At 42.6% G+C, this 27,561-nt stretch overlaps 1 protein-coding gene across 2 annotated transcripts; it reads left to right on the top strand.

The window, feature by feature from the left end:
• The first annotated feature begins 889 nt into the window (after positions 1-889).
• Positions 890-27,561, top strand: LOC138268298 (transcription factor HES-7-like). 2 transcript variants are annotated; one of them, XM_069217810.1, is made up of 4 exons: positions 890-1,040; positions 3,135-3,230; positions 16,785-16,872; positions 25,424-27,561. In XM_069217810.1, exons 1-4 carry the CDS (start codon positions 999-1,001, stop codon positions 25,906-25,908), a joined length of 711 nt encoding a protein of 236 aa, XP_069073911.1. In that variant the 5' UTR covers positions 890-998; the 3' UTR covers positions 25,909-27,561. The 2 variants fall into 2 exon arrangements, with proteins under 2 accessions (XP_069073911.1, XP_069073912.1); XM_069217811.1 differs by lacking the exon at positions 25,424-27,561 and adding an exon at positions 16,958-17,411.

The following is a 27,561-nucleotide window of genomic DNA, read 5'->3' as shown; positions in this document are numbered from 1 at the left end:
GTCTGTCTATCCATCAACCAGTCTTTCGACCTGCGATTGTTTCTTCGCCTTTCTAGTTTAAATGTAAGGTTGCAGCCCTATAATTAAAATGCATAGCCAGCTGTTAGTAATTCGATCTGCCATCCGTGTAATAATTATCAGTTGGTTCCCAGAGGTAAGATAAGGTGCAGGTTCCCATGCTTTCAGTGCAAGGACACTCATATAAGGTCTTCTTTGGGCGTCGAGGCGCGAGGTGTGGGGCGAGAAAGCGAGTTGTCACCTTCCTGTCAATCAGTTTATGGTGCTCCGAAGCGACGAATGGGCGCTTTCCCAGCACAGGCTCTCACGTTCTCCCCAAAGCCTGCATCTTTTGGCAGGTGTGACGGATATAATGATGTTGGGTGGGTGGGTGGCGGTCTTAATGGAAGGTCACACGCTTACATTTTAGAAAGGGCGTGACTGTGCCACACACACATGCCACGCTCTCTATACGGAATGTGCCTACTTGTGGCCAAGCGAGCATAGCACAGACCGGAAGTGTAGCGAGCACTGATAATGGACGCAGACCCCCTGTGTACCTGACACCCCCGGCACAGGCCTCTCCACGTGCTCTTCGCACAATACACCCTGCCCTGGCTCGCCCCCATTCCCACACACTCACCCCACAGGAATGCTCCTTTCACCCCACCCCTGGCTCTCTTCAAAGCCCAGCGCTGGTGAGAGAGCACCTCACAAGTAGGTGAGAAGTGCGCCTGGGACAGATGCGGCGACTGAGGGGGCGCTGCCGGAGCCCCCAAACCTACAAGGGGTGTGAATGGGAAACACCTCGAGGCATGAGGAGCTGTTGTGCGGCAGTGAGAGGGGCTGGGGGAAGTGAGGGGATCGTGGGATTGGCGGATAGCCAGGAGGAGGGGGGAGGGACTCAGCCCACCGACTCTATATAGCCCTCCGCTCCCCTCCCTGGGGTAAACTAACGCTGTTCATGTTGGATCGACCCTCGCAAGACCCTCACCGGCGCCATGAAGATCCAGGAATCTGGGAGCCCCAAGCAATCGAAAAAGGTGGGTGCTGGAAGAAGGCCCCGTCAGGGCCAGGTTCTGGGTGGGTTTCTGCTGGGCTGCACTTGAGTTTAATACCCCAGGGAAGTGTTCTAATACAGGCCTCAGACAGCAATGAGCAAGGTACCCCCGGGGTGGGGGAGTGGATGCCGGGCTTGGGGAGCGTTGTTGGGGGGTGATCATGTCATAGTCCAATTTTCAATATATTTTCTTCCAGCACTTTCGGGCCTGGCACAACACACAGGAGCCTTATTTCTCAGCTGCAACAAGCCAGATAGATGCCCTTAAAAAATGTGTGTGCCCCCCCAGGACTCTTTTCCTGGGCTGGCCGCTACGGGATGGGAATTTCACTTCTCTCGCAACCCTGAAAGGAGCTCCTGTCCCGCCCGCTGGGGCTTTGCCTGTGTCCAATATCCCCAGCCCGCCGCTCCTCTGATAATAAATATGGCCTTTACAGCCATTCTTCTCTAAGGATTCCGGAAGGAGTGTGTGTGTGTAGGGGGAGTGGATTGGGGGGGGGGGGGGGGGGGGGTCGGAGAGGGATTGTTGAATTGGAGAACCCGTGAGATCAAGAGAAGTCACCATATGAAGGAGGGTGTTTATACCTACCCTAGTGCCCTGGGCTTTTCCCAGCGGCCTGTTAGTACCCAACTCCCGGGCCTACGTCTGTAATGAATCCTGGGGATAGGAGCAGTCCGGGCTCTCTATTCCACGCACGCCGCCGTCCTGGTTCTGCTGTGACGGGAGATGTTACGAGCAGCACCCCCAGCCCAACCAGCGCGCTGATTAGGTCCAGTAACCCTGCCCACACCCATCACGAAGGTTCCCCGAGGGATGTCTCGGGTTGGGACCAGACAGAGCTCTGGAGTGGTGTAAGAGGGATACTACCACCGCGAGAATGCAGCCCACCAGGGTCTCTCCAAGAGACAGATAGGCCCCTGGCCTTCCATTTCTGAGGACTTCCTGTGGGCGCCTAGAGTCTACACAAATCACCCAGACCCCTGGCGACCCTGCGGTGCAGACGGACCCTCCGCCCTTCAGGAGCTCTTCTTTGAGCCCGTGGCCCAGGAGGACCAAAGATGGGAGTGCAGTGCTTAATTTGAGCTTGTTGTTTCCGGTGCTAAGCATTGGCACATATTTTTTAGGGCCGGGGCTTGCTCTTTTGCCTCAAGCATTTGCTGCGAGCACAAGACGTATGGAAAAGACGGAGGAAGGGAAAAACGAAAAAGAGTCCCAAAGGGAGAAAACAGCTGCAAGAGTGAGCTGAAGGGGCAGGGAGTGGCTTTATATGGATTGAAGAGGCTCGAGATGACTTCAGGATTACGCTGCCTCAATATTCCGTGTTCACACATTTAATTACAGCAGACGCGTGTTTACAAGGAGGGCTTTGGGCACCGGCACCTTTTTATTTACAAATTAAGCACTGTGGGAGTGTCAGGGTTCCCTTACCACATTCCGGAGGATGATGGGGGCATAATTAGGCGTTACACCCCTGAAGTAACCCTGAGCGTCTGCTCCGGGTGGAAAGGAGCGGGGTGATACCGGTCCTCTGAGGGCCCTGCTTCTGCCCAGTTAGGCCCCTTCAACTCTGACTGTGTCAGATGTTCATGGGATACGAGCGGTCCCAGCTCAGAGAGGCATCCTTCGGATGTGCTTCGAGAGGGGGACGGGCCAGTGAGTCTCCAGCTCATCGGTGGCTGCTCCAGTGACGCTAAGGTCCCAGCCCTCCTCCTCTGAGGGCGGGAGCGGCCCGGGCTGTGTGTGTTTGCTCTGGGTGGGTTAGTGCAGGGGTGGTTAGCATCACCCCAGCTCCTGTTTCCATCTGCCAGGTGAGGTCCCTCCTGCACAGCTCCTCTGCGGGTTTCTAGTTCTGGGGCTGTCTGAGCTGCAGAGAATCCATCCCGTGAATTTGTCTGCTCTAAGGGGGGTGTCGGTTTGGTGGTCCGGAATTACTTCTCTGGGGAGGGATTAAACCCTCGAAGTTATGCAAATCACTGTGGTTCTGCTCCGAGGGAGTGAGGGAGGACACCAGTAGGTGCCCTGAGCAGGGCCCGGTAGACATATTGTAACCTCTGCTTCTATTTCCATCCCCGGCAGACGCTGAAGGTAGTGGTGGAGAAGAAGAGGCGGGAGCGGATAAACCACAGCCTCGAGGAGCTACGAACCCTGCTGCTGGAGAGCACGCACAATGACGTGAGTGAAGGGGGGCTTCTCAACCTCAGTCATGGGGTGGGTTGTAAGGGCTTCGAGGAGATACGGGCCCTGTGTGATACAAAGGCACTTGATGACGTCAGCGAGGGGGCCCTTCTCAGTCATGAGGGTGGGTTCTAAGGGCTTCGAATAGGTACAGGCCTTGCTGATACAAAGGCTGGTGATGGAGACAGAGAAGGGGTCCTTCTCAGTCATGGGGGTGGGTTCTAAGAGCCTCATGGAAATGGGGGCCCTGCTGCTACGGAGGCTCGTGATGTAGTCAGTGAAAGGGTCCTTGATGCACCCGTCCGGTAGAGGTGGGGATTAATGTTATAGTCCGTGCGCGCTCGATGACCTGCGGCCCTAAGGACCAGTTGCGGCATGTGCCTTCCACGGTGGTTGGTGGCAGTGACAATCTAGGCGCAAACCCGAGGCTCCTGTCTTTGGCAATATTCGGAATCTCTCTCTCTCTCTCTCTCTCTCTCTCTCTCTCTCTCTCTCTCTCTCTCGCTCTCTCTCTCCGTTCTCTCTCTCTCTCTCTCTCTCTCTCTCTCTCTCTCTCTCTCTCTCTCTCTCCGTTCTCTCTCTCTCTCTCTCTCTCTCTCTCGCTCTCTCTCTCCGTTCTCTTTCTCTCTCGCTCTCTCTCTCCGTTCTCTCTCTCTCTCTCTCTCTCTCTCTCGTTCTCTCTCTCTCTCTCTCTCTCTCTCTCTCTCGCTCTCTCTCTCCGTTCTCTCTCTCTCTCTCTCTCTCTCTCTCTCTCTCTCTCTCTCTCTCTCTCGCTCTCTCTCTCCGTTCTCTTTCTCTCTCTCTCTCTCTCTCTCTCTCTCTCTCTCTCTCTCCGTTCTCTCTCTCTCTCTCTCTCTCTCTCTCTCTCGCTCTCTCTCTCCGTTCTCTTTCTCTCTCGCTCTCTCTCTTTCCCTCTCTCTCCTCCTACCCCCATCTCTTTCTCCAACTCTCTTTCTCCCTCATGCGCTCTGGACAGCTACCCTAGGCAGGGGAGCAGGGCGCTTGGGGAGCTCTCTATAGGAGTGTATCAGATGGGAGTAAAGGAGAGGTTTCCCTAAAAAAAACCTGCCGTAGACTGATGATCCAGCCGAAATATGACACTGTGTCAGAAGAATTTCCCAGCCACTGTGGGCTTGAAGGCGGTTGGTACTTTGAATGAGGCGTGACGCCTAAGTGGCAATGTTCTTTCTAGATGGGGGTCCCATCTAGGACTGGGTGGAGGCGGATTACATCTCCCTACGCATGTATCCCACGAGGGGGTGGATATATTTAGAAAGGGACAACCTATGCATGGCCACGAAAATAGAACCTTGAATACACTTCAGGATAAGTGAACTCTAATGTGGTTGATTACATTTATTTTTATCGTCTATGAATATTCTGAAGCTCACTCCTGGCTACGACCACTTGGAAATTCCTGTCAGGTATGTTGATGGGGAGGAGGGGTGATCTTAAAAGGTGGCGGGGGAGTTGGTTGGTGAGCTTCTGCTTGGGTTCTGCGTCATTCAGGAACAACGGACAACCCCCAGCCTTGGGTGTGTCTTCAGAAGGGTCATCAGGCCTGGTTCTTCCTCACACCTCCGCGCCGTACTAACCGTATGTATGTGAGCCATGCATTGTGGCCTTGTGTGTGTGGCGGTGTGTTTGCATCAGTAAGAGTTTGCGTCGGGGTGTTGCAATGGGTAGGTGTGTGGATGTATTTGCGTTTAAGGCATGCACATGGGTATGTATGTGGGTGACTTATGTGTGTGTCTGTGTCTGGATGTGTTTGTGTGTTAATGTGAGTATGTGTATTATCGTTTGAGTGTATGTGGAGGTATTGATGTGTATGCATGGGTTTGTATGCATGCATGTGGATATATGTGGTTCTGTGTGAGTGTGTGGGTTTCTGTGTGTTAGTATGTATATGTATGTGTGGTCTGTACATGATTTTGAGTGTGGATGTTTCAGCAGGATTGCACGTTAGTGACTATGTAGGTATGTGTATGTTTTACATATATGTGTTTGTAAGTTTGCCTGTTACTACATTGTTGATTTGTGAATTGTTATATGTAGGCATATATGAAGGTGTGTGCATTAGTGTGTATATAAGTGGGTAAAATAGCATCTCTTGAAGTTTATATTAGGGCCATCTACAAAGGAAATATGTATACACACACACACGTTTGAAATGTTTCAATCTGGCTTGATATGTGTGTGCCTATTTATATGTAGAAATACATATACACACAATCATGAAAACTCAAATATAAACATTTAAAGAAAAAACACTGCTCTCAATTGAGGGTAGGACAAATTAATGTGTGTGGCAAGGCACAGAGCACTCTTGAATTTGTCTGTGTGGCCTCCTGGCACAATTGGCAACTGCGGTGGTGGGGCACAGGTGGGGGGTAGGACTGATAGAGCTAGGCAACAGGCCCCTTTTGCTCCCCCCACTAGAGATGTCAGTGAGTAGGTATGTAGATGTGTGTGTGTGTGTTGGGTGGCATGTATGTTAGTCAACCTGTTAATGTGTTTATATGAAGGATGTGGGTATTAGTTATGTAAGTACGGGTATTAATGGGTTTGAATGTTGGTGTGCATGTTATGCATGTATTTAGGCGTGTGGGTGTGTAGAGAAGAGGCATTAAGGCATATTGATGAAAGCAAATTTAGTAGTGGACATTTCTTGAGAGGTACAGAACACATACTTCTTAAGGTATTTATTTAGTAGTTCCTAGCTGTTAGATTTCCTTCAGTTAGATTTTGCCATTTTGTTACCCAGACATTGTCATCCTCCCACTACCCCACTGAAAATGTGTCCTCTTTGGCAGTGAACCCGCCTGAGGATCCTGATTTCACATATTGAATGACAGTGGCAAATCTGTCTTCTTACAGTTCGCTAGACTTTTTCCCCGCTTCTTTTCTGTCTAAGTTATTGCTTCATCCAGAATATTGCTATTGTATAAGAGTTTGTTTCCATGTCATGTACACCCTTTGTGCAGGACAAATATAATGGCATATTGGCATTCGCATGTGGAGTAAAAGGAAGGGTTGCAATGAAGTGCAGTTGATATATATTGACAAAGGCTGGACACAGCCAAAACACATCATAGCTGCTGAGTTCTGCATTGATAAATTGGTGATTTGCACTTTTACCGGCTTCGTCTGGAAAAAAAAGATATATATATATACACACACACACATATATATATATATATTCACCGAAAAAATCAAAAAGTTAAAGTGGGGTTATAGTTAAGTAAGGTAGTAAGATTTTAAATTGGGTAAAGGAACAATTCCTTGGAAAAACAAAGGTTAAATTGTTGATGTTATGTAGAGGTCTTCTATTAATAATAAAACAATCCTAAAAAAAGCCTCAAATCCACCAGTTATACGTAGCTGACCAATGTTAATTTGAACCACCATAGATTAGACAATATACATGTCATCAGTGATGTAATGTGTGAGGTCATAAGTAGTGCATCACATAAGTGCACGTTATACTTCGGTCATTTATGTATAACTGGTGAATTTCAGTGATTTCTATTATTAGAAGATCTATGTATAACTCTGCTTTAGTATTTGTTTTTTCTAGTGATTCTGTTTTTAGACCTAATGTAAAATCTTACTACCCATCCTACATAAAACTCCACTTTAACTTTTTGATTTTATTCAGTTAATTATTATGTTTTTTTAACATAAATTAATATTTTATTTCAATACACTCAAGCCCAACCCTCCGTCTCCCCGCCACCATGCATGGCCTGGGAGAGGTCCTGCACACAGCCTCCGGTAGGTAACCAACACCCATGAGCATCCCACCACATATTTTTTTCTGATCCTGTGTGACTCCTGCAGGAGCAGTGGTGCCCGTGCTGGATCACGCAAGGGTTCCTTGGGACCACGCAGGGGGCAATGTTGGCTCCCGTGGTAGTCTTGCAGGATCGCAATCCCATAATTTTTTTATTTTTTTATTTTAGCTCCTTTGCTGGGTCCCCCTGGGATCTCCCCAACCCCCCACTAAGGCTATGAAGTCAAGGTATCTAACACTGCCCCCATTCTCTGTGATTTGTTTTGTGGGTTAGGAGGGGGCTCTGGGTTCATGTCTCTAAGTCCTGTAATTGCAGGAGCAACATTACAACCAACCAAAAAGAGAACTTGGTCCCAGGTGACCACTCTGGGTCCAGCGGCTACTTCCAATCAGAATGCTTATTTGGCAGTTTTTTCAATGGGAATCCCACAGCAATATATATCCCTATTTTTTAAACTTTAATTTCTCAAAAATGGCTGTAAAGATTTACTCCAAATACCAAAAAGCACACTTCCTGAGTGAAGATCTAGCTTTCTGACACATTTGGTGTAGTTCTGTTCAGCTGTTTACTAAGTACTGTTCTTCAATTTTTGCTATGAAGGCGGCATGCAGAAAAAATGTTTTGGGACCTCTCATTTTTCTGGGCCTCCATTTGATGGATCACCCCAAAAGTTTCTAGGGAGGAACTGAGGTCGATTAACTCTCTTGGGAAAGTTTTGTGAAAATTTGTCATATCTAATGATGGCAAAACAAAAACACTTTTCCTATTAAACATTTCCTAAATTACACCTACATTAGAGGTGGTAGCTCACAAATGGATCCTTTCTGACTACACCACCGATTGTGTAGATGTGCTACATGTTTTGTGGGTTGGGAGTAATTCAACAAGTTAAAAATAAGACAATCATTTAAAATTAATTATCAGATAAGGGATGTTATTTCTGCTGTTGTGCAATAGAGATTGAATATATATCAACTCCCACACTTTTGATGGTTGTTACCCTCCTTTTATGTGTATTCACTCACTTGAGATAAATACAGCCTCTTTAGATTTTAGTGGGTTCACATACCTTTTAAAGTCTAACCAACAACAAAAAAGTGGTTGTTATTAATTCACTTTTGTTGGAACACTCACCAAAATAAGTCATAATACTCACAATTTGCTGTCAAAAGTCTTAATATATATGCATTAGTCACTGATAAACCAACTTTGGCAAGGTGTACTAGACAAACCTCAGTTGGTTTGTAAATTACATAACATTTATTGCTAAGGTGAGCAGAATAACACAGAATGTTAGAGCCATGCTTAAGATAACACTGTTAGGTAAATAATGTGCAAGTAGCCACCATTACATGGTATATTCTTCAACAATGTGCAATTACTCAAAAACACCAGATGTTCTGCATCTAAACATTACCACCATATAATCCTTCAATTAACATACAATTTACCTAGAGCTCTGTATGAAAACTTTTTCGCAGGGGCTTGTGTACTGACATGTATATATGTATAACATTTTGTGAACAGAATCTTCTCATAGAGTTTTGGCAACACACCGTCATTAAGGCATAACTTGATTTTAAATGTGGCTTTGCTACCCACACCAGGTATATGCAGTCTTTACATTGTTTAAGAAGCAGTATTGCTTGCATTCAAATCTTGACTGGTAGATAAACCATGAAACATGTGACCGCTGCCTTATTCACTCACACCACTTGGGTCAAGGGCATGCTATATGTCTAATATCACCACACGTGCATGTAATCACAGTAGTATTTGTCTGCACATGACTGTTGACACCCGACTAAAAATATATTTTTAAAGTGATGTAAGCATTTATGGAGAAATGGGAATAAAAGCATCATGGCTGATATCATTAGTGATGCCATCAATATTGTAATTTGACATGTTATCAATGATGTAATTTGATATGTCACAAGTGATGTAATAGGTGAGGCAATAGTCAATGCACGAGAAAGCACAAGTTATAGTTAGTTCACTTAAATATATTGCACTCGTTTTAGAGAAATTAGCATTTAAAATTGTGATTGATGGTGGGCTTGAAGGTGTTAACAATTAGAGATATCTAGTTGTGTGGTACCTTCACAGACCCAAAATTCAAAAATACTTAATTCTGATAAGTTTTGAATCATGAAAAAAACATAAAATGGCCCATAGGGGAATGCTGAACCCCAAGCCTATTTGGGGGAGGGAGGTTGAAGGACCCATCCCCAATGTGTACAATCAGTTTTTTAAAAGCTCTATCTTTCTGACAAATTTGTAATTCTGTTTAGCAGATTTGTCTGTATATGACGGCAAAGTTTTCTATGGAAAGTAAAAAAGCAAATCACACTTCTAGGACTACCTTGATTTTTGTATGCCCCACTGAGTGGATCACTACAAAATGAAGGAGCCAACATTGGATGATATTTTCTTTTTGTAAGTTTTGTGCAGATTTGTTAAACACTGCCAAAGTTGTTAAGAAAACACAAAACAAAATGAAAAATCTATTTCCTATCTAAACTCTGACCTAACTATAAGTACAGTGGCACAATTGCTGTATAGTAAATAGATGCTTAGAGCACAATATGCTATTTATTGCCATTACTTGAGTGTGAAGTGTCGTGACTCACACGAGGCAAAGTCTTAAATGTGGCATGATGCTCCCCTCAACAGGGCCATCAAATAGCATACTATACTCCGCATATCTGCCTTATGGTTTAAGCCGTGTAATTTTTTCATGTGTAAATGTGTAATAGGGTTGCTACATCCCAAAGAATTCCCCTGCGCCGCAATTGAGGGTACTTTATGAGCAGAAACACTTTGACCTCTCAAAGTGGGTTCAGTTAACCACCCTCTTTTATCCCTACCATTTTGGACCCAATAAAGTTCAGTTTATCCACCATTAAGTCATTTTCACCTTGTACCCTACACTCACACTCTCTCCCATCTGCAACCAGGCGCTATAACTCAAAGACCAATAGGTGCCCATCAGGAGGCGCTCACCCAAACCCAATCACAACGCCTTAGAAGTTACTCTACTTTAGGGGTAGTAGTTCACAAATGGATCCTTCCTGACCAGTGCAAGGAGGAGCCCAATAATGGAGCATCTCATCTGTTGGGTGGAAGAAGGCTTTCCGTCCCGTAAACAATGATACTTGAAATCCCTTTGCTGACAAGTTATTCGACTTATCACATGGCAGCAAGAAGTACTTTTGTGTGATGGTATGTGTCAGAGGATGTTCATCCTTGCTTTTTGATTTCTCTCCACCCTCCTTCGCAAAAATATAAATATATTATGCCAGGGCAACAATAACTAAAGCTATTTGAAACATTTTTATTAATATGCACATATTCACACATTTATTGCTACAATGCAACATACACTTTGGAGTTAGTCACCACAGGGCATCAAATTTGACATGAAATAACATTTTTTAATTAAACTCTCTGTCTAGCCGCAGCGTCTCTTCGGTGTGATTTTTACCTTTCATCCTTAGTTGGTTAAATTCCTTTTGCTATAACAAATAAAACGCTATGGCATAAACCATATATACAGACGAGCAGAGTATAATATTATTTTTATTACAATTGATGAGGGGGGGAAGGGCATCATCGATCACTTGAGACGTCACCTCTCGTGATTCACGGCCTCTCCCTACTTTAAACAATGGTAAAAACAGCATATTACATTCTACAGATCTAAATGCATAATATATTGATATTGTTTTTTTGCTTGTTTTTTTTATTGCTAGTACTGTCAATCGTGCTCTTTTTTTTCAAAGTAACATAGTATTATTGATTGCAGAAATAACAGTGTATGACTGACTCCTCATAAAATCCAGGTATAACCAGAGTACCTGTAGAGCTGTATCACTGGTGCCCCATCGCTCCCACCAGTTTTGCTCCATGGCTGCTTGATGAAGCTGAAACAATCGGCTTCTCTGAATGTTACTTGATATTTGTTTTTCACTATTCTCTCCTTCAGTCTCAATCGAGGGCCCTTTTTATAAATCTTTCCCCACGTGTACAGGATTATAAATTGCATTTTTAATCTTACTTTACGTCCAGTAAGTTGATTTGCTGTGGGTCTACTGTCTTACAAGTGCTGGTCAGGATGAAGTCTCTTCACAAATCACCATTTCTGACCCTAAGGGGGTCATTATGACCACGGCGGTAAACACAGCTGTGTTCATGCTTGCGGTCCATAGATCGCCAGCCCCCTTGAAACCCCGCTCGCCACATTATGAACATTCTGCTGGGCCGGAACATTGTCGATGGCTCCAGATGGAACTGTACAGCAGCACCCGTCGTGCAGATCACTGCCCGTAGATCGGGCAGTGACCTGCGCGATGGGGCACTGCACAGGGGCCCCTGCACTGCCCATGCAAGGTGCATGGGCAGTGCAGGGGCCCTGGAGCACCCCTTCCACCAGCCTTTAACAGGGTACATTATCCAGAGCAGCGCTGCCCTGTCGGATAATGTAATCTGCCATCGTCAGGCTGCCTGTCGGCGGTAGCCTGGCAGTGGCGGAGGGCCTCCACAAGTGGCCCTCCCTGTGCTTATTATATGGCAGTTTAGACCGCCATGCCGGCGGCGGTCTTTTCCGCCAGCGCCAGCATGGCAGTCTGAACTGCCTGGTTCATAATGAGCCCCTAAGTCTCTGCTGTTCCTCAGTCTGCTAATCACCATCCAACCCTCCTAGGGTGACAAGCAAGCAAGGAGTGCCTCAGATCATACCATACAAAGTTGTGTGCTTCCATCCTGCTTACAAAGAGGCACGTGGTTTGTCAATTTCCTTTCCTTTCTGACCTTCATCCTGGCAGAGTCAGCACAGGCACTGTGTCCATATGTGAACAGTCTCTTGGTCAAGATGGGCATCCTTTGCGCTTGCGCTATCAGGTGGTGGTGGCTACTTCTTATTAAAGCCGTAGCAAACATCTCCATTGTACAGCTGCACTTTTGAAGGGACAGTGGTACTTGTCATCGTCGAGGCTGGTGGACCTTTAATTTAATGGAACAGTTCTACGGGGTTGCAAAGGTTTTCTCTTGCAAGCTCTCCATAATTCTCACAAATGCTATGGTTACTACCTATACTTTTCAACGTTTTCTGCACGTGTTTTTTTATGTCAAAATAGGGTATATTGCACCCTTTTAAGTTGTTTCAAGAAAAATTAACCTAAGAAACGTATCAAGTTTCAAAGTCATGAAGGGATTCGTTTTAAAGTTAACTTGTGACAAAGATGTGTCCGTTTTGAGTGCCAACTAACATTTGCGAGGAAATATTGCCAGTTTCAAGAAAAGCTATGTGAGGATGAAAACATAGGAAAACCTTGTGAGCCCCAATATCTGTGCGCATCCCCATAACTCGGACTTATGTGAGACTTGGCTTGCATAATTAAAACTTTGCACACCCTTAAAAAGCACCTTTTAGCACGGCCAGCCCACCTCTAGTGTGACATTATCTGCACTTCTCAGCATTATAGGCATGCATTAAATGAGATCATACAAGCACTTATCGGCGGGACTGGCCTACCATTAGTGTAATATTATCTGCACCTCTTAGCATGGCTGCCATACCTTTAATGGGACAATAGTAGCGCTTCTTGACGAGAGTGACCTACCTCTAGTTTAACATAATCTGCGCCTCTCAGTATGGCTGCAATACTTTAATACACAATAGTAGCGCTTTGTGAAGGGAATGTTACATTTTCTCCACCTCTCAGTATGGCTGTAGTGCTTCTTGACGAGAGTGACCTACCTTTAGTGTAACATTATCGGTGCCTCTCTGTATGGCTGCGGTAGTTTAATAGGTAATAGTAGTGCTTCATGGACGGAATGTTACATTATTTGCACCTCTTAGCATGGCTGCCATACTTTAATAGACAATAGTAGCACTTCTTGACAAGAGTGACCTCCTTTAGTGCAACAGTATCTGACCCTCTCAGCATGGCTGCAATAGTTTAATAGACAATAGTAGCGCTTCTCGGCGAGAGTGGCCTTTTTTAGTGTAACATTATCTGCATCTTCTAGCATGGTTGCCGTACTTTAATAGACAATAGTAGCACTTCTTGACGAGAGTGACCTCCTTTAGTGCAACAGTATATGACCCTCTCAGTATGGCTGCCATACTTTTAATAGGTGATAGTAGCGCTTTTCGGTGAGAGTGCCCTTCTTTAGTGTAACATTATCTGCATCTCTCAGCATGGCTGCCGTACTTTAATAGACAATAGTGGTGCTTCTCGGCAAGAGTGACCTTCTTTAGTGAAACATTATCTGCATCTCTCAGCATGGCTGCCATACTTTAATAGACAATAGTAGCGTATCTTATTAGGACTTGCCTAACTTCAGTGTAACTTTATCTGCAACTCTCAACATGGCTCCCCAACTTTTATAGACAATAGATTCACTTGGTGGAGGGAATGTTACATTATCTGCAGCTCTCAGCATGGCTGCCATACCTTAATGGGTCAATAGTAGCACTTCTTAGTAGAGATGACCTAATTTAGTGTAACAGTATCTGCACCTCTCAGCATGGCTGCAATACTTTAATAGACAGTAGTAGCTCTTCTTGGCGAGAGTGACATCCTTTAGTGCAACAGTATCTGCACCTCTCAGAATGGCTGACATACCTTTAATGGGACAATAGTAGCGCTTTTTGGCGAGAGTGACCTACTTTAGTTTAACAGTATCTGCGGCTCCCAGCATGGCTGCCATACTTTAATAGACAAAAGTGGCGCTACTTAGCAGGACTGACGTCCTTTAGTGTAACAATATCTGCACCTCTCAGCATGGCTGCCATACTTTTAATAGGTAATGGTAGCGCTTCTCGGGGAGAGAGACCTTCTTTAGTGTAACAGTGTCTGCACCTCTCAGCATGGATGCCGTACTTTAATAGACAATAGTAGCGCTTCTTAGCAGGACTGCCTAGCTTCAATGTAACTTCATCTGCATCTCTCAGCATAGCTGTCATGGCAAACCTTTACTAGCACTATCCTGGAACTCTTTTCAGGGATTCTATATATTATGATTATTTGGACACCACACCCAGACTGCCATAGCTTTAATGGGACTGTCCGATCAGTTCTTAGCAGGACTGCTGCACTTTAGGCTGTAACATTCTTTCAAGTGAATACTTGGCTTATGTTTAGCACTTTTGGGCACACTGGTATTGCTAACGCCCATGGCCATCTTGAAGGAAGAAATACCAGACTTTCAGGGATTAGAAAAGACTAGAATTTGTGAAGATACACTGGAGCTCAAAAAGGGAAAGGCAGAGGTGGGGAGTTCGAAGTGAGACAAAGGAGACCCTCCCCCAGGACTATACATGCAGGAATAACCATTCCTGAGCAAATAAATCACCATTGCGACCTTTCTGGGCAGATTATGTAAAATGCACACACACAGGCACGATTACACTGGTTCAAGGCCATTTTGCACTTGTCGTGACCTCACGTTTCAACAGACTAATCATTTTTATGCAATGGTCAGTCAGTGCTACGGCTATTTCTGCACATCTTATTGGTGACCAGTTCAGTGCAGAATTTCCCGTACGTGGTGCACCAGGGACCAGAAACAGTACACAACTGTCCAGCATAAAGTGATATTTACAAATTGGCGCCCCATGAGAGCTAAACACTTCTTCAGCAATCAGCTACCTTGCCACTAATAGTGCATTAACCACACTAGTTGAAGATGAGGCTGCTAGTACCAGCGACACTGAACACCTTATATGTAAAGACCAAAATAATCTAAGTTAAAGCCACCAGGATGTTTGAGGCTGCTGTGAGGATAAGATAGGGAAATTCATCTTATTGCTGGATCATTGTGACAAGAGTAGCCAGCGAGAACATACGTTAAAAACATGTGGGCAGCTACAACAGACTCAAAAAGCGAAACTCCCCAAATCTCTATAATTTTTAAGTACAGCCTCACAAAAAATGTCACGACCTAAACCCACTTCCGCTCAATTTTCCTAAATATTCAAGAACACTTGACAGAAGGATGTCATCCAATGGGTGGCATTTAAGACTGTTATGAGCCATAGAGACATTACCCCCATGACTGTTATGAAACAATGTTAGAGTAATATTGTGTAACTTTACAGCTCAGTAATATTGACTGGCATATATATCAAGCCTTCAATAGGAATTATAAATGTATCAATATATAGGGAAGTGCTGATTTATTAATTTTAATTCCGCATCCACTTACCTTGATAATATGTCGATATTCAATACTGTGGAATTTGATATAAGAACAAGTCATTATTAAAACTTCAGTATTGTTGTAGAACGCCTCAATGCCGCTGCTTTGCATAGCCTGTGCTGTGCCTATGTCACTGAGCGCTTGACCTTTTACCACTGTATACATTTCCCTTAAGTGATTATACATAAAAGTAACATCAAGCTTGCCCTTACAATATTTATTAAGGGTTTTTGTCTTATGCTCAATGTTTTATTTTCTCTCTTTGAATGTCTGTGCACAGGTATTTTTTGGCTTCTCAGTTCAAATTTGTGTCAAAGATGTTCAGTTTTTTCTTTATTTATACCATAACGCAAGCCTTATTTTGCTGTTTAAGTATGAATGCCCATTTATCTGTTACATAAATGTGGAAATATTTTAGTTTGAACTTCATTTTTTTTTTAAACTAAAAATAAATATGCCTATATACAGATAACATTAGCAAAAAATAAATATGGGTAAATACAGATGGAAATGTCAAAAAAATAAATACCATAAAACCATGAGCCTTAATTATGAAAAAGTCATGCACCATACAGCAGCAAGTAAAGTTGCTGTGTTACATGAAAGGGCGATAGCAGAACAGCACCATATATACTAAAAACTGGTACCGTTCTGTTCTCTCCCAGATCTTTCACACTTTAGGCGGACATGGGCCAATGCAGACATCTTTGTGCCATAGTGAAAGGGTTTCTGCATTGCTAAAGCATAGGTTATGTACTGGAAGGTGTTCCCCAGTACAAAACCTATGCTTTAAGCCTTTTTCCACTTTGCATGTGTGCTGCATCGTACAACACGCATACAAAGTGGGAAAAATAAGAAGAAATTAAGGCCCATATTTATACTTTTTTAGTCCTGCATTTGCGCCGCTTTTTGATGCAAAAATGGCACAAACTTACAAAATACAATTGTATTTTGTAGGTTTGCGCTGCTTTTGCGCCAAAAAATGATGCAAATGCGGCGCTAAAAAAGTATAAATATGGGCCTAAATATTTTTGATTGTTGTGCCTGCCTTGAGGATGCATAGGATTTTGGTGCACGTCCTTATCTATGGTTCTTTGTAGATAGAGATATACGTCAAAACCCATGGGTGGGTACATGAGAACATTCATGCACCACCCAAAAAAGACCTCCCTGACACAAAGTAATGCAAGGCAGTGCATTGCAGAACTTTGCATTACTTTCGGCTACTACCCATCACAAGTCACGTTAGATATTAAATTACACCTGAACACTTTGCCTCAGGTTGAGAAAAGTAATGCAAACCTTCTGCTAAGTATTTGTAAATCTGGGCCTAGGTATGCCTATATGAGAGTACAATGCACCTTCATCTTTTTTAATAGTCACAACTCCCTACATTTCTTCAGGTTCTAGGAGGAAAGAAATTACTGTTTCCTACATGGAGAGTGTGTTCTGAAAGGGTGGTGTTGTTGGTTTCATTATAAAGGTGATTGTTTTCAGTTTGGAACAGAATTAAAGTGTGTATTTTTTTGTATTCTGCCTCCTTTCACAGAGACTCCTTAATCCAAGGATGGAAAAAGCAGACATCCTTGATTTCACCGTCCAGTATCTGAAGGCCGAGACTTTCCTGCGGACTCGAGGTAGGCAGCAGATGTTTGTTCATGTCTATCTCTTCTCCCACCTGTAACAATGACTGTGAAGGACCACCAAAACATTTAATTCCAGGGTATATCACCATAAAATGACGAGATGCTCACCTCAGTACCACTTAAGGGAAGCAGAAGTGTATGAATAGTTTGAAGCTCGCATATAAACGTCTAGCTGAACTGAACCATCTCAAATTGGTCCTAAGTGGAAAATGTGTATGAAACCAGCTCAACCTGCTTTACACTTGTGGGCGAATTTGAGGGATAATGCTGCCCTCCAGAGAGTACACCAACCAAAGCATCATCTCATGGTTATAACCATAAGTCTTAACATACAAAATCTAACATCCTGTTTCATGAATGTTCATAAATGTAATCAGGTTTAATTACCACAGCCTGTTATGAAAAAAGTGATGCTGTGAACAACAAAGTCTTGATTAAAGTACGTTTGTAGTTAATTCCAAAGTGTAGCGTCCACTGTCTGCTTTCCAACTATTCTCTAGCAGGCACCACAATAAAGGCCAATCCAAGCTTGAAATACTTTGTTTCATGGGAAATGATCATAATGCCACTGAGTTTATAGCTTCTCACCCAGTCTCTCAAATGAAAAATAATTGTAAAAAGAAATATAAAAAGAATTTGGAAAGTTCAATATCTGTTTTCTTAATAATTGTTTAAACTCTCTCAACTCAGCAAGTTGTTTATAAGGGAAGATGCCTACAATTTCCCTTCAGAGGATTGAATCAAAATGTCTTCCCTCATGTGTGAAAATTAGAGTATCTCCCTAGATTTCATTGATGACATTTCTGAGGTAGATTCCTCCTTGAACATGTACATTGGGTCAGAGATCACATAGCACCAGAAATATCTGTGAACTTAATTTACCAATTAGACCCGTGACTTGAAATATCCCTTGTCTGTAACAGCCGGTCTCCCGTATGGGTATCTTCCTTAGATTTATAGATGTAGATATATACTTAGAATGCCATACATGCTGTTGACGCAGATACTATTAAATCTTCAATTGAAACATAACCATGTCTCTGTCTCTTTAATATGATGAAATATGGCGAGACATGACTTTCATTGTGCTTTGCTCAATGGGTTTTCCGTTCAGGAAGTGTATTTAACAAATGTATTTGGACAGAAATCTACAAAAGGAAGCAGCAGGAATCACTGTGACCATTTGAACCTGACAAAAATATCCACACTGGATAACTATCTTTGCAGAAAGGTGATTTCACCTTGCAAGTGTGGGTTCTCCCTCAGCTTCAAACCCCAAATTACCAACCAGAAAAAACAGGCTGTGGGTGAAGGTTTTTGACAGTCCCACAAATAATCAAAGAATGGTGGATTGCTGTGAGTTCTTAGAAGTGATAAACCATGTCAATCCACATAGAGTTTTGATAACCCCAGAAGGCTCTGTTTTTTACTTTCTAAATGATTAGGGATATAGCACCTTTGTCTATGTAATAATGTGAGAGATGGCCTGCTGTCCGATAGTAGTAGAAAGACTTGAATAGGTTTTCTGAAGGTGCCAACTTGTCTACTTATTTCTAGCAATGCTTCACTCAGTTCTCCAGTTAACTACCATAAGTTCCTGAATGAACCAATCCTCACTACCCATGGAATCCATTTGCTAAATCAAGTTCTCACACAAACTGTCTTCTCAATGAGTAATGCCTTCACCATACCCCAGTCAAAGCCAGGTGCATCCTTTCCTCCCTCCATATCAAAGCTGCAACAAGCTCTGGTAACTGTTTTCTTCACTTCCATGTGCTGTTGTTGGCTTCTGTTTCTCTGCTTTCTCCGTAGCTGTGATCCCTGCTGATTCCCGCACCACACTTTCTGCAGCCGCTGGTCGAAGAATTTGTGGATGGATTCGTCAGTGTTCAGGCTTTTGTGGCATTTTATCATTCTACCTGCTTTTACCCAGTCCCTGTGCATTACACTTCCTCTTTCCAGCTCTGCAAAATCAATGAGAGAAAGATGTGATAGCAAAAACTTGTTGATGGTTCTGCCTCTATATAAGCAGAGACTACTGAAATCTCTTCGAAGTCTTTCTTGTGATACAAGTTTTATTTCTGCTGTCTTTTTCTCTTCTACTAACCCCTCCCCACCTGATGCTACCCCCTCCATCTTCAAACCTTCCTTTTGAATCTTTCTATTTTCCAAGTCTTTCTATCCATATCTCCAGTGACCTGCCCCAGTTTTCACACTAACTTTAGCTCAAAGTTCATGCCATCTGTTACAGTCAGATTATTTTTCTCCCTTCCTGTCTTCTCTATGATGCGTGGTAGGGCATAGGCTGGCACAATAAGTGGCACATATTATTCAGATGAGCCTCAAGGCTCGCTGTCTATTCTCATACTGTACATATATGGTCAGGGGAATGGAATTACTAGATTTGGATTTGATGGTCACTGCATGCTATTTCATGCACAGGTGGGTACGCGGATGCGATGGCACTTTGCCACGCCCGGTGCTCAAGCATTTTGTTGCTTGGGGAATACAAGTTCTACCCACGAAACTTATGTTTTAATTAGTTACAGTTATTTACATTTCTTGACGACCTATCAAATAATTGAAGGTTTTCATTACAAAGTATTCTTTTGGTAATTGGGTTTTGAGGGATTACAATAAAAGGGGACTGTTAAAAGAATGTACACAATGGGCTCACTAGTCCATATACGGCAGGGCAAGCATTACACTCAAGCAGCCATTCCCAAAGTCAAATTCACCAAAGTGACTCTCCATTATTTACTTCCATCTCTTTCCTGTTATCTGATAATGATAAGTTGATATCTTTGCGGTGGGAAAGGAAAATGCTCCTTAAACTAACAGTCAATACTAGAAGAAAATACACTTATGCCCAAATGCATTTAAGCACCTAACTGAAAGAAAGTAGGCCCACATCTGAAGGTAATGTTTTTTTTTTTATATCAAATTGTGTCAAATGGATCCTGCATCACAACCGTGGTAAGGAATTTTTCTTGATGTAGAGATTTTTCCCTGCCAATTTATATAGACAGAGCTTGGTTGCAGTTCAATTTTTGTTGCTCTTTTTTGTGCCTTTTGGCCAATATTTATACTTTTTTAGCGTCGTATTTGCGTCGTGTTTTGACGCAAAATCGGCGCAAACTTAGACAATACTTTTGTAGTGTGTAAGTTTGCACTGCTTTTGCGTCAAAAAAAGACGCAAATGCGGCGCTAAAAAAGTATAAATATGGGCCTTTGTGTTTTTGTTTTTCGACGTTGAAGCAACTCGAGCCAATAGTCAGGTTTTTAAGATAGGTGTCTGTTGCGGGCTTCAGTGTGGACTAGATCATCAGATTATGCTCATTGATCTTGTCTGGGTAATGTAAAGAACTTTCTTCACAAGGTCCTTTACATTAATCTACAGAGTGACCAGGCAGGATGCCTTAGTTGGTTACACCCTCCGTTTTTGAATGCGGGGACCAGTGCTGGCCCAAACGGCTGAAAGTTTCAAAACATCAGGTCCAGATACACGAACCATTTTACAGTGGTAAACACTCAAATTCAGAGTTTTCAGTCACAAAACAATATTTTTTTTACCTTACTAATTCTATGTCAGGAATCAGTAAACTTGTACTGACTCCTGAATTGGGGTTGCAACCCATACCGATTTGGTTTTTGGAAAGATTCTGTTGTAGGCAGCCCTTCCAAATACCAAATCAGTATGCAATGTTTTTCCACCAAAAAGCAGTTGAAAAACATAAAGAAATTACTGACTCCTGAGTGGGGTGGCGCTGCATTCACGAAAGGGAAGGAGTCTTTTTCAGACTGCTTCTTCAGGGCCACAGCTTAGTCATTAAGATTCAGGGGGTGTGAATCTCAAATTTCCCAATGTAAAAAAGTAGTGGGCTGCAGGGTGGAGGGTTGAGATGACCAAGCTTCAGGATGAACTGTTTCCATGAGGAATAGGGTCTGATTTGCATTAGAAAGTGGCACAGTGGGTGAAAAGAAATGGGTTGGAATGCTACCCAAGCCGTTGCCACTGGTTAGACTATTTGCAAATATTAATTCCATCACCTTTTGTGTGTTTGATTGGCAGTAGTATGCATGTAAACTTGAGACTGGTGCAGCTTTTTAATGTTTGTGAATTCCCAAAAACATTCACACCCATTCAAGAAGTACTTCTATGGGTGTAGTGTTACTATTTTGTTGGTAAACCAGTCACTATGTGGGCCTGATTCATAAAGGTAATTTCTATTTTTGAGTAAGCTTACTACTTTTTGGCTATTCACAAAATCCAACTATAAATTTAATCCAAACGTGTAACTTATATGTCTTTGCCAAATTGAAGTACCCTGGGGCTATTGCCAAACTGCATTTTGTAGTACTTTTTGTAGTACTACAGTAGTAGCACAAACACACTACAAAATGCTGTTCATAAACTGTAGTTCTAAATTACTACTACAAAAAAAGTACTACTTTAGAAATGCGGTTTGTGAATATCATTTTCTAGTATATATGTACTGCTATTGAAGTACTGCAAAATGTACTACAATAGGCCCAGACCCTTCACATAAACTATAAAGTAGTCATGTGAACCCTAAACGTGGCTTAGATTCTTATTGTAGATGTAGTAAAATTATAGTCTACTAAATCATACGTAAGAGGTGTTTGTGTGGTGCACATCCCGCACTCTAGTATTTAAAAGTGCTCTCACATGTAATAATGAAGTAAAAGGACGATTTGATAAAATGTTTGTCGAGGATCACATAATTTGGACAAGCATGTGATCTGATATTATTTCCAGGTTATCTGGTTTCACATTTTGAAATACAACCACACTGTATATCTCTGTCTGTCTCTCTCTCTCTCTCACTCTCTATCTTCTGTTTTGCAGCAAAAGTCACTGTTTTGTCTTTTAGAACCAGCACACACATAGCACTCCTGTGGCCCCCCTGACTAAACTACCAGGCCAACAATGCATTTGTTTGGGGGTGTACCACCCCAAACACCCCCCTGAAACTACGCTCCTGCCCTTCTACTTTGTGAATGTAAAAGAAAAAGGTTGCTGGGGAGTAGGCAACGGTCCAGGCGAACACTGCCAACTCGCAAACAAACTTTTCAAAAGAAGAATACTTTTTCTTTAAATGCAATCCTGTTTCCTGTAAGAAAAAAAGGGCTGCATTTAAAAAAAAGTTGACTTTATGGAAAGGCGCTCACAGGCATGGTGGTCTGCTGACCCTAGCAGGCCACAATCCCTCTAATCTAATCCAGATTGAGTCACATTAATATTCATGAAATAGGTCCGGTTGTTACCTACTCTGTATCAGAATTTAGTGACCCGGCATACATATACATAGGTCTGTTGGTTAAATTCTTAACTTGTCACAAAATACTGATCACAAATTAAGACCAGATTGTTGTGACCAGCAATTAATATATCAGGCCTCAGGTTGGATACTTTAGATACTAACCAGATTACTCGTTTTAGGACCATGAGGCTAATATTATTGGCACAGGGAACATGTTTTAGGTCTACTGTAGATGGCAAGGCTCAGATATATGCTTTCAAAGTATCATTACAATATATTAAGTCTTGAATCTATTCTTTCACCTTCAGAAGACAGCCCCTACTCCAGCATATTGCAATTATTTACTTATAAGAGGACTGACTGTGTACATCCTACTAGACGTCATGGCATGCTTCTTTTCTATGCTATATCTTTTTCTCAATCTCAGTAAATATTTGTCTCCAGTATTTCTGTATTCCCGGGCATCACCACACCATGGCCCAGATTTACAAAATAGTCATGCTGCACAGTGCAGCAGCCAAAAACGCTGCTCTGCGTGAGGAGAGAGCAAGCGAGCACCATATCGAAAGAAATATAGCTGTCTCCTCCCCTCTCCTAGCGCGGGCACTGATTGTAGCTGCTGTGCACCACACACACACCTTTGTGCCATAATGCAAGAGTGTGTGCGTGATTCTAGCACAGGTTTTGTACTGGAAGGGTACTCTTCCAGTACAAAATACCACACTTAGACAAACTTTAGAACTTTTCCTACTTTGTATGAATATTGCACAGTGCAGCACGCATGCAAAGTCAGAAAAGAAAGGGGAAATGAAAACATTTCTCCTTTAACGCCTGCTTTCAAATAACATTACCTTTTGGCGCAAAACCCTGTCTACTATTGTTTGTAAACAGGGTTTTGCATCAAAAGGCATGGTTGGTTGCAATGGAATGCCCGCATACCACCCATGTAACGCCCCATTAGTGCGACGTAGTGCAAATCAGTGCTTCATGCTGCTTTGCATTACTTCTAGGGTACTCAGGAAAAAACATTTTGTGCTGGTTAGCATCACTTTTGTGACGCTAACCTAGCGCATGCTCAAAATGATTGTAAATCTCCCCCCACATATATTATGTCTGCTCTACCACGATTACATCTTGGGGATCTTCTTCTGTTCTCAAACAATGTCACCTTGACACCCTTCTGAATTGGAGCCTCTAGTTCCGAAAGACCTAACTTTTGCCAATCTGATTATGTTGATGTTCATTCTAGGGTCCATGTCATTAGCCAGGAAGGTTTGCACAATATCACAACATAAGGGAAAGTGACTGCATTTCTGGTACATTGAGGCATACTAACAAATAATTCATCCCAACACAGAGCTGCAAATAAAGCTGATTCGATGAGTGACATAAAAAGGAGAGCAGAACTGCTCCAAATCTTCAATGCCAATGCAGCAACCTGGTGACATAGTGCATAGTGAAGATAGTTTTGTTGAGGAAGGGGTACTATCTTGCACAAAAACTATCTCTGAAGACTTTTTTTCTGCAAAATGCACACATACAAAGGCAAAATAGCGAGGAGGAAAAACATATTTCTCCTTATTATGCCAGCCTCAGGTATGTATACCATTTTGGTACAAACCGATGTCTATCCCTCTTTGTAAATATGGGCTTGTGTCACAATCTAGGTGGATGCCTGGGAACGTCTATGCAGCACCAATGGAACGCCTCTCTGACGCAATGCAACGCAAGGCAGCGCAATGTGCTGCATTGTATTACTTTCCCTTACAAAGCCACACAAACTGGCATTTGCATGGCTTTGTAAATACCAAAAAGTACTTTCCATCGGCGTTGCGTCACTTTTTTTCAATCATTGTAAATATGGGCCTAAGCTTAGAGAAGGATTTCTTTTCTTACATGCTTGAGAGTAATATTTTGACACCTATTTGAATGAATTGCCAAAGACAACTGTGAGGCTTAGCTTATTCCACTGGAGTTTCTCACTCTTTGTCTTCAAACTTAAAAACACTCTCTTTAAAACTGTGAATGTGTTACCACAAACTATTTTCAAACCAGACTACCTTTAGTTGACCCTTCACCTGAGCCAGGAGAGACAGTGAGATTAAACAACTGTGTTCCTCTGGGTACGAAATCTTCAATTCTTACAAGGTAGTTTTTAGGACGCATTCAATAGTTTTTTTCCAAAATTAGTATTGGATACTCTGCTGAAGAGACAATTCACAATTTTGAAGTCAGATAGATCTGCACATTTATCCTAAACAAAGTACTCCAACAGATAATTTTTGTATGTTTGTCACTTACGGTGGTACAGATGTCAAATAAAAAGTCCCATGTTTTACCAAAAGCTATGGCTTTAGACACCAGTACACTCGAGCTAAACCTTGTTTCGGCATCTTTCTGACATTTCCCTTTCAGGAGGTAATGTTTTTACTACATCTTTTTCACGATCTGGGCACGTGCACATTGGTTTTTTTTCAAGACTACCATTGTTTTATTGGCACGTGTAGATCATCTGATTGCCCAGAATCAGGGATGTTTATCTGAGGATTGAATTCGAGCCTGTTTCTTTAGTACTAAGTTCGGCAGCTCTAACCAGCAGGTCATATACCCTTCCCAAAAAGTTCAACTGACTGGTTTATCAAGGGGATTGAGGTGTCGCTAAAGCTCCTTGCAGATGTAGGCGTGACTGCCTACACTCGTAGGACTATGCATTTGCACACTGCCCGAACACTTGGTGAACAGGACATTAAATAGCAATTCCTGGTCTCCCAACAATTGGTAGTTGTGTCAGTTATAGTAAATGGAATTAGCCACTGGATCGGAGCACAGGAGACACCAAAAGGTACTTTTTAGTTTAAAAAATGACACTGTTAATAATTTGTGCCCTTTTGCTTGAAATGTTTACTTACTTGAAGTTTTTGCAGACATTTCTGTTCCTATAAGAATTCCAATTTCACCCCTATGACATATATAGCAGTATATGATGGCCTCCAATGAGTGCTTGCCCAGGTTTGCTACAAAACATTTATGCAACACACTTTCCATATAATGAATGTAGAATTTTGAGAGCCAAGCAGATCTCCTGAGAATGTGACTTCCTGTTAGTGGCAGACAAGGGTTTGCACAATAAATATATGTCTCTTGTGATTGTGAGCCCATGCAGGATTTACGCAAGCCTGAGGTGAGTGATACGCATCGGATCTGTACTATGATTTGAGTCCTCTGGTGAGTGCTAACCATGGCTATGCTTTATTTAGCAAAAGAAGAATCTGCAAGGAAGAGGTATGAAGAAGGATTCGAGGAGTGCCTCCAGCAAGCCACTGGATCCATAAAGGAACTCTGCCCATCGACTTCTAACCAAGTGGTACTAGATTTTAACAAGTATCTGGCAAACAAAGGCACATCTCCAGGCCACGATTGGTGCATGCCTCTTCCGGACAGGTGTAGCAAGCCTAATTGGACCGAAGATGGGAATTGGTGGTGCAAAGAGACCATCTCCAGAACTTCATCCGAGCCACCGTGGTCTGTCAATCACTTCTGTCCAACGAACAATTTTCTGCGTGGGTCAGACAGTCCCTCGTCACTCCGCCAGAACCAAATGGCAGAGCAGACAAGATTGTCAGCAAACACTAACTCTTCTCTTCTGGCTGGTAGCTCCAGTCACCAAAGACTTCTTCCAAAGGTGGTGGAGGATGCAGAGAAACCACCTGTGCCACAGCCAATCTGGAGACCTTGGCCTTAAACAAAAACTCTAGATTTAATATTAAATTATTTGCTTGTAAATATATGTCTGTATTGTTGCTCTCTTTTCCTTTGGAAATTTCTGATGCCTTGCAAATGTTTATATGTTTATCTTTAATATATCTACAGATCTTGAAACTTTGCTTTGTACCCTATGTGTTTTAGTATTTTTGATTTTTGTCTCCCAGACTTTTCAGTTTCCTTATTGGGGTCTGTTTTTATCTAACCGGCACACTTCACTCCTAGGTTACAATCAATGGCATAACGCAAAATGATGGGTCCATCTGCCCACAGAATGTGATGAGAGGCCCCCGAGTTTCCCATAACACAAATATCCAGTGGTCTTGGACAGAATTGGGACCCTGAAGAGTTGGGGGTCATCTAGTGGGCTGGAGGCTCCCCTTGCACCACTGGGGTTTCAGTGGACTGTGTTACGACCCTGTATACAGTCACCAAATGAATTCAACAAACATGTGCTATGCACGTAGTGCAGTCTTTAACTATTGGCTGTATCAGATTCCTTTAGCAATAACTCTGGAGCTGGCAAATGAGTTAACCCAATCACCTCTCACAAAATGTACAAACTATGCAAAAGTTGTGAATTCAATATTATGCAGTTTTTAAACAAAATGTCTGGGCATAACATGGTATGGACAATTTTTGCCAAAATGCCAGAGGAAATGGAAGTGACATCCACCACATGCCCTTTGAAACCAGTGTCAACAAAGGGTTGAACTCTTACTCAATCCATAATCTTTTAAAAGCATTCTTTGAAGGTTCAGAAGAAGGGCGAAGAGTGAAAATGCTGCAGAAAATTAGGCTCTGAGAACTGTGCTAGCTTTCTGTTTCTGGGTTACCTGAGATCAAGGGTGGTAAGGGCAGCCCTAGGGGTGCCAAATGTTAAGCCAGGAGTAGCAGCTGGGATGGGAAGGTTCTCTTTGAAAAGGAAGATAAAGGGTGTTCCTCAACACCACTCAATTAAATGGCTTTAATGAAGGGTGAACGCTTAAACGTTCCTTCTTTAATAAAATTAGAAGGAAGAAACCAAAACGTTTATATACATTCTTGTCCATCTAAGCATTGTGAGGAGCAAGGTGGCTAAGAATTAGGACGCAGAGCGATGTTGGAAAATCCACTCAACTCTGGCTGAGGTGTTAAATGGAACTTACTTCACTGTAGGTTTAGAATTGTGGAGGAAATGTTATATTCAGCCACTGGATACTTATATGGTGCAGTATTGGCCATTTGCTTGGACTCATGGTGGTCAAGCATGATAATAGTGTTTTTGCCTCCATTTTCCTCATAAATCAAATGATTTTTCATTACCATCGAATTCTAAGCCAGGCACCGACTGACAAATTGTTGATGTCTTTTCAGTCATCAAAGCAGACATGACAGCAGCCATTATGGGTGGCCAAGAAAAGCAGAGAATTCTAACACAACAACCAGATCACAATAATTGTTAGGAAATTAGCCTAGTAAGGAGGTATAATATATAAATAGACTTATTTTGTAGGACATGTAACTGTCCAGCCCATGTGTTGTGAAAATATTTCAAATGACCAAAACTAAAAAGCGCTTCAAAATTATATTTTTTTATCTTGACAGAAGTTGTATATTTTCTTTTCAGATCTTGCTGTATATTTTGCAATAA

The sequence above is a fragment of the Pleurodeles waltl genome, chromosome 12, assembly GCF_031143425.1.
Source record: "Pleurodeles waltl isolate 20211129_DDA chromosome 12, aPleWal1.hap1.20221129, whole genome shotgun sequence".
NCBI classification, from domain to species: domain Eukaryota; kingdom Metazoa; phylum Chordata; class Amphibia; order Caudata; family Salamandridae; genus Pleurodeles; species Pleurodeles waltl.
Note: the sequence above shows the minus strand (reverse complement) of the source record. Positions and strands in the feature narration are given on the sequence as shown.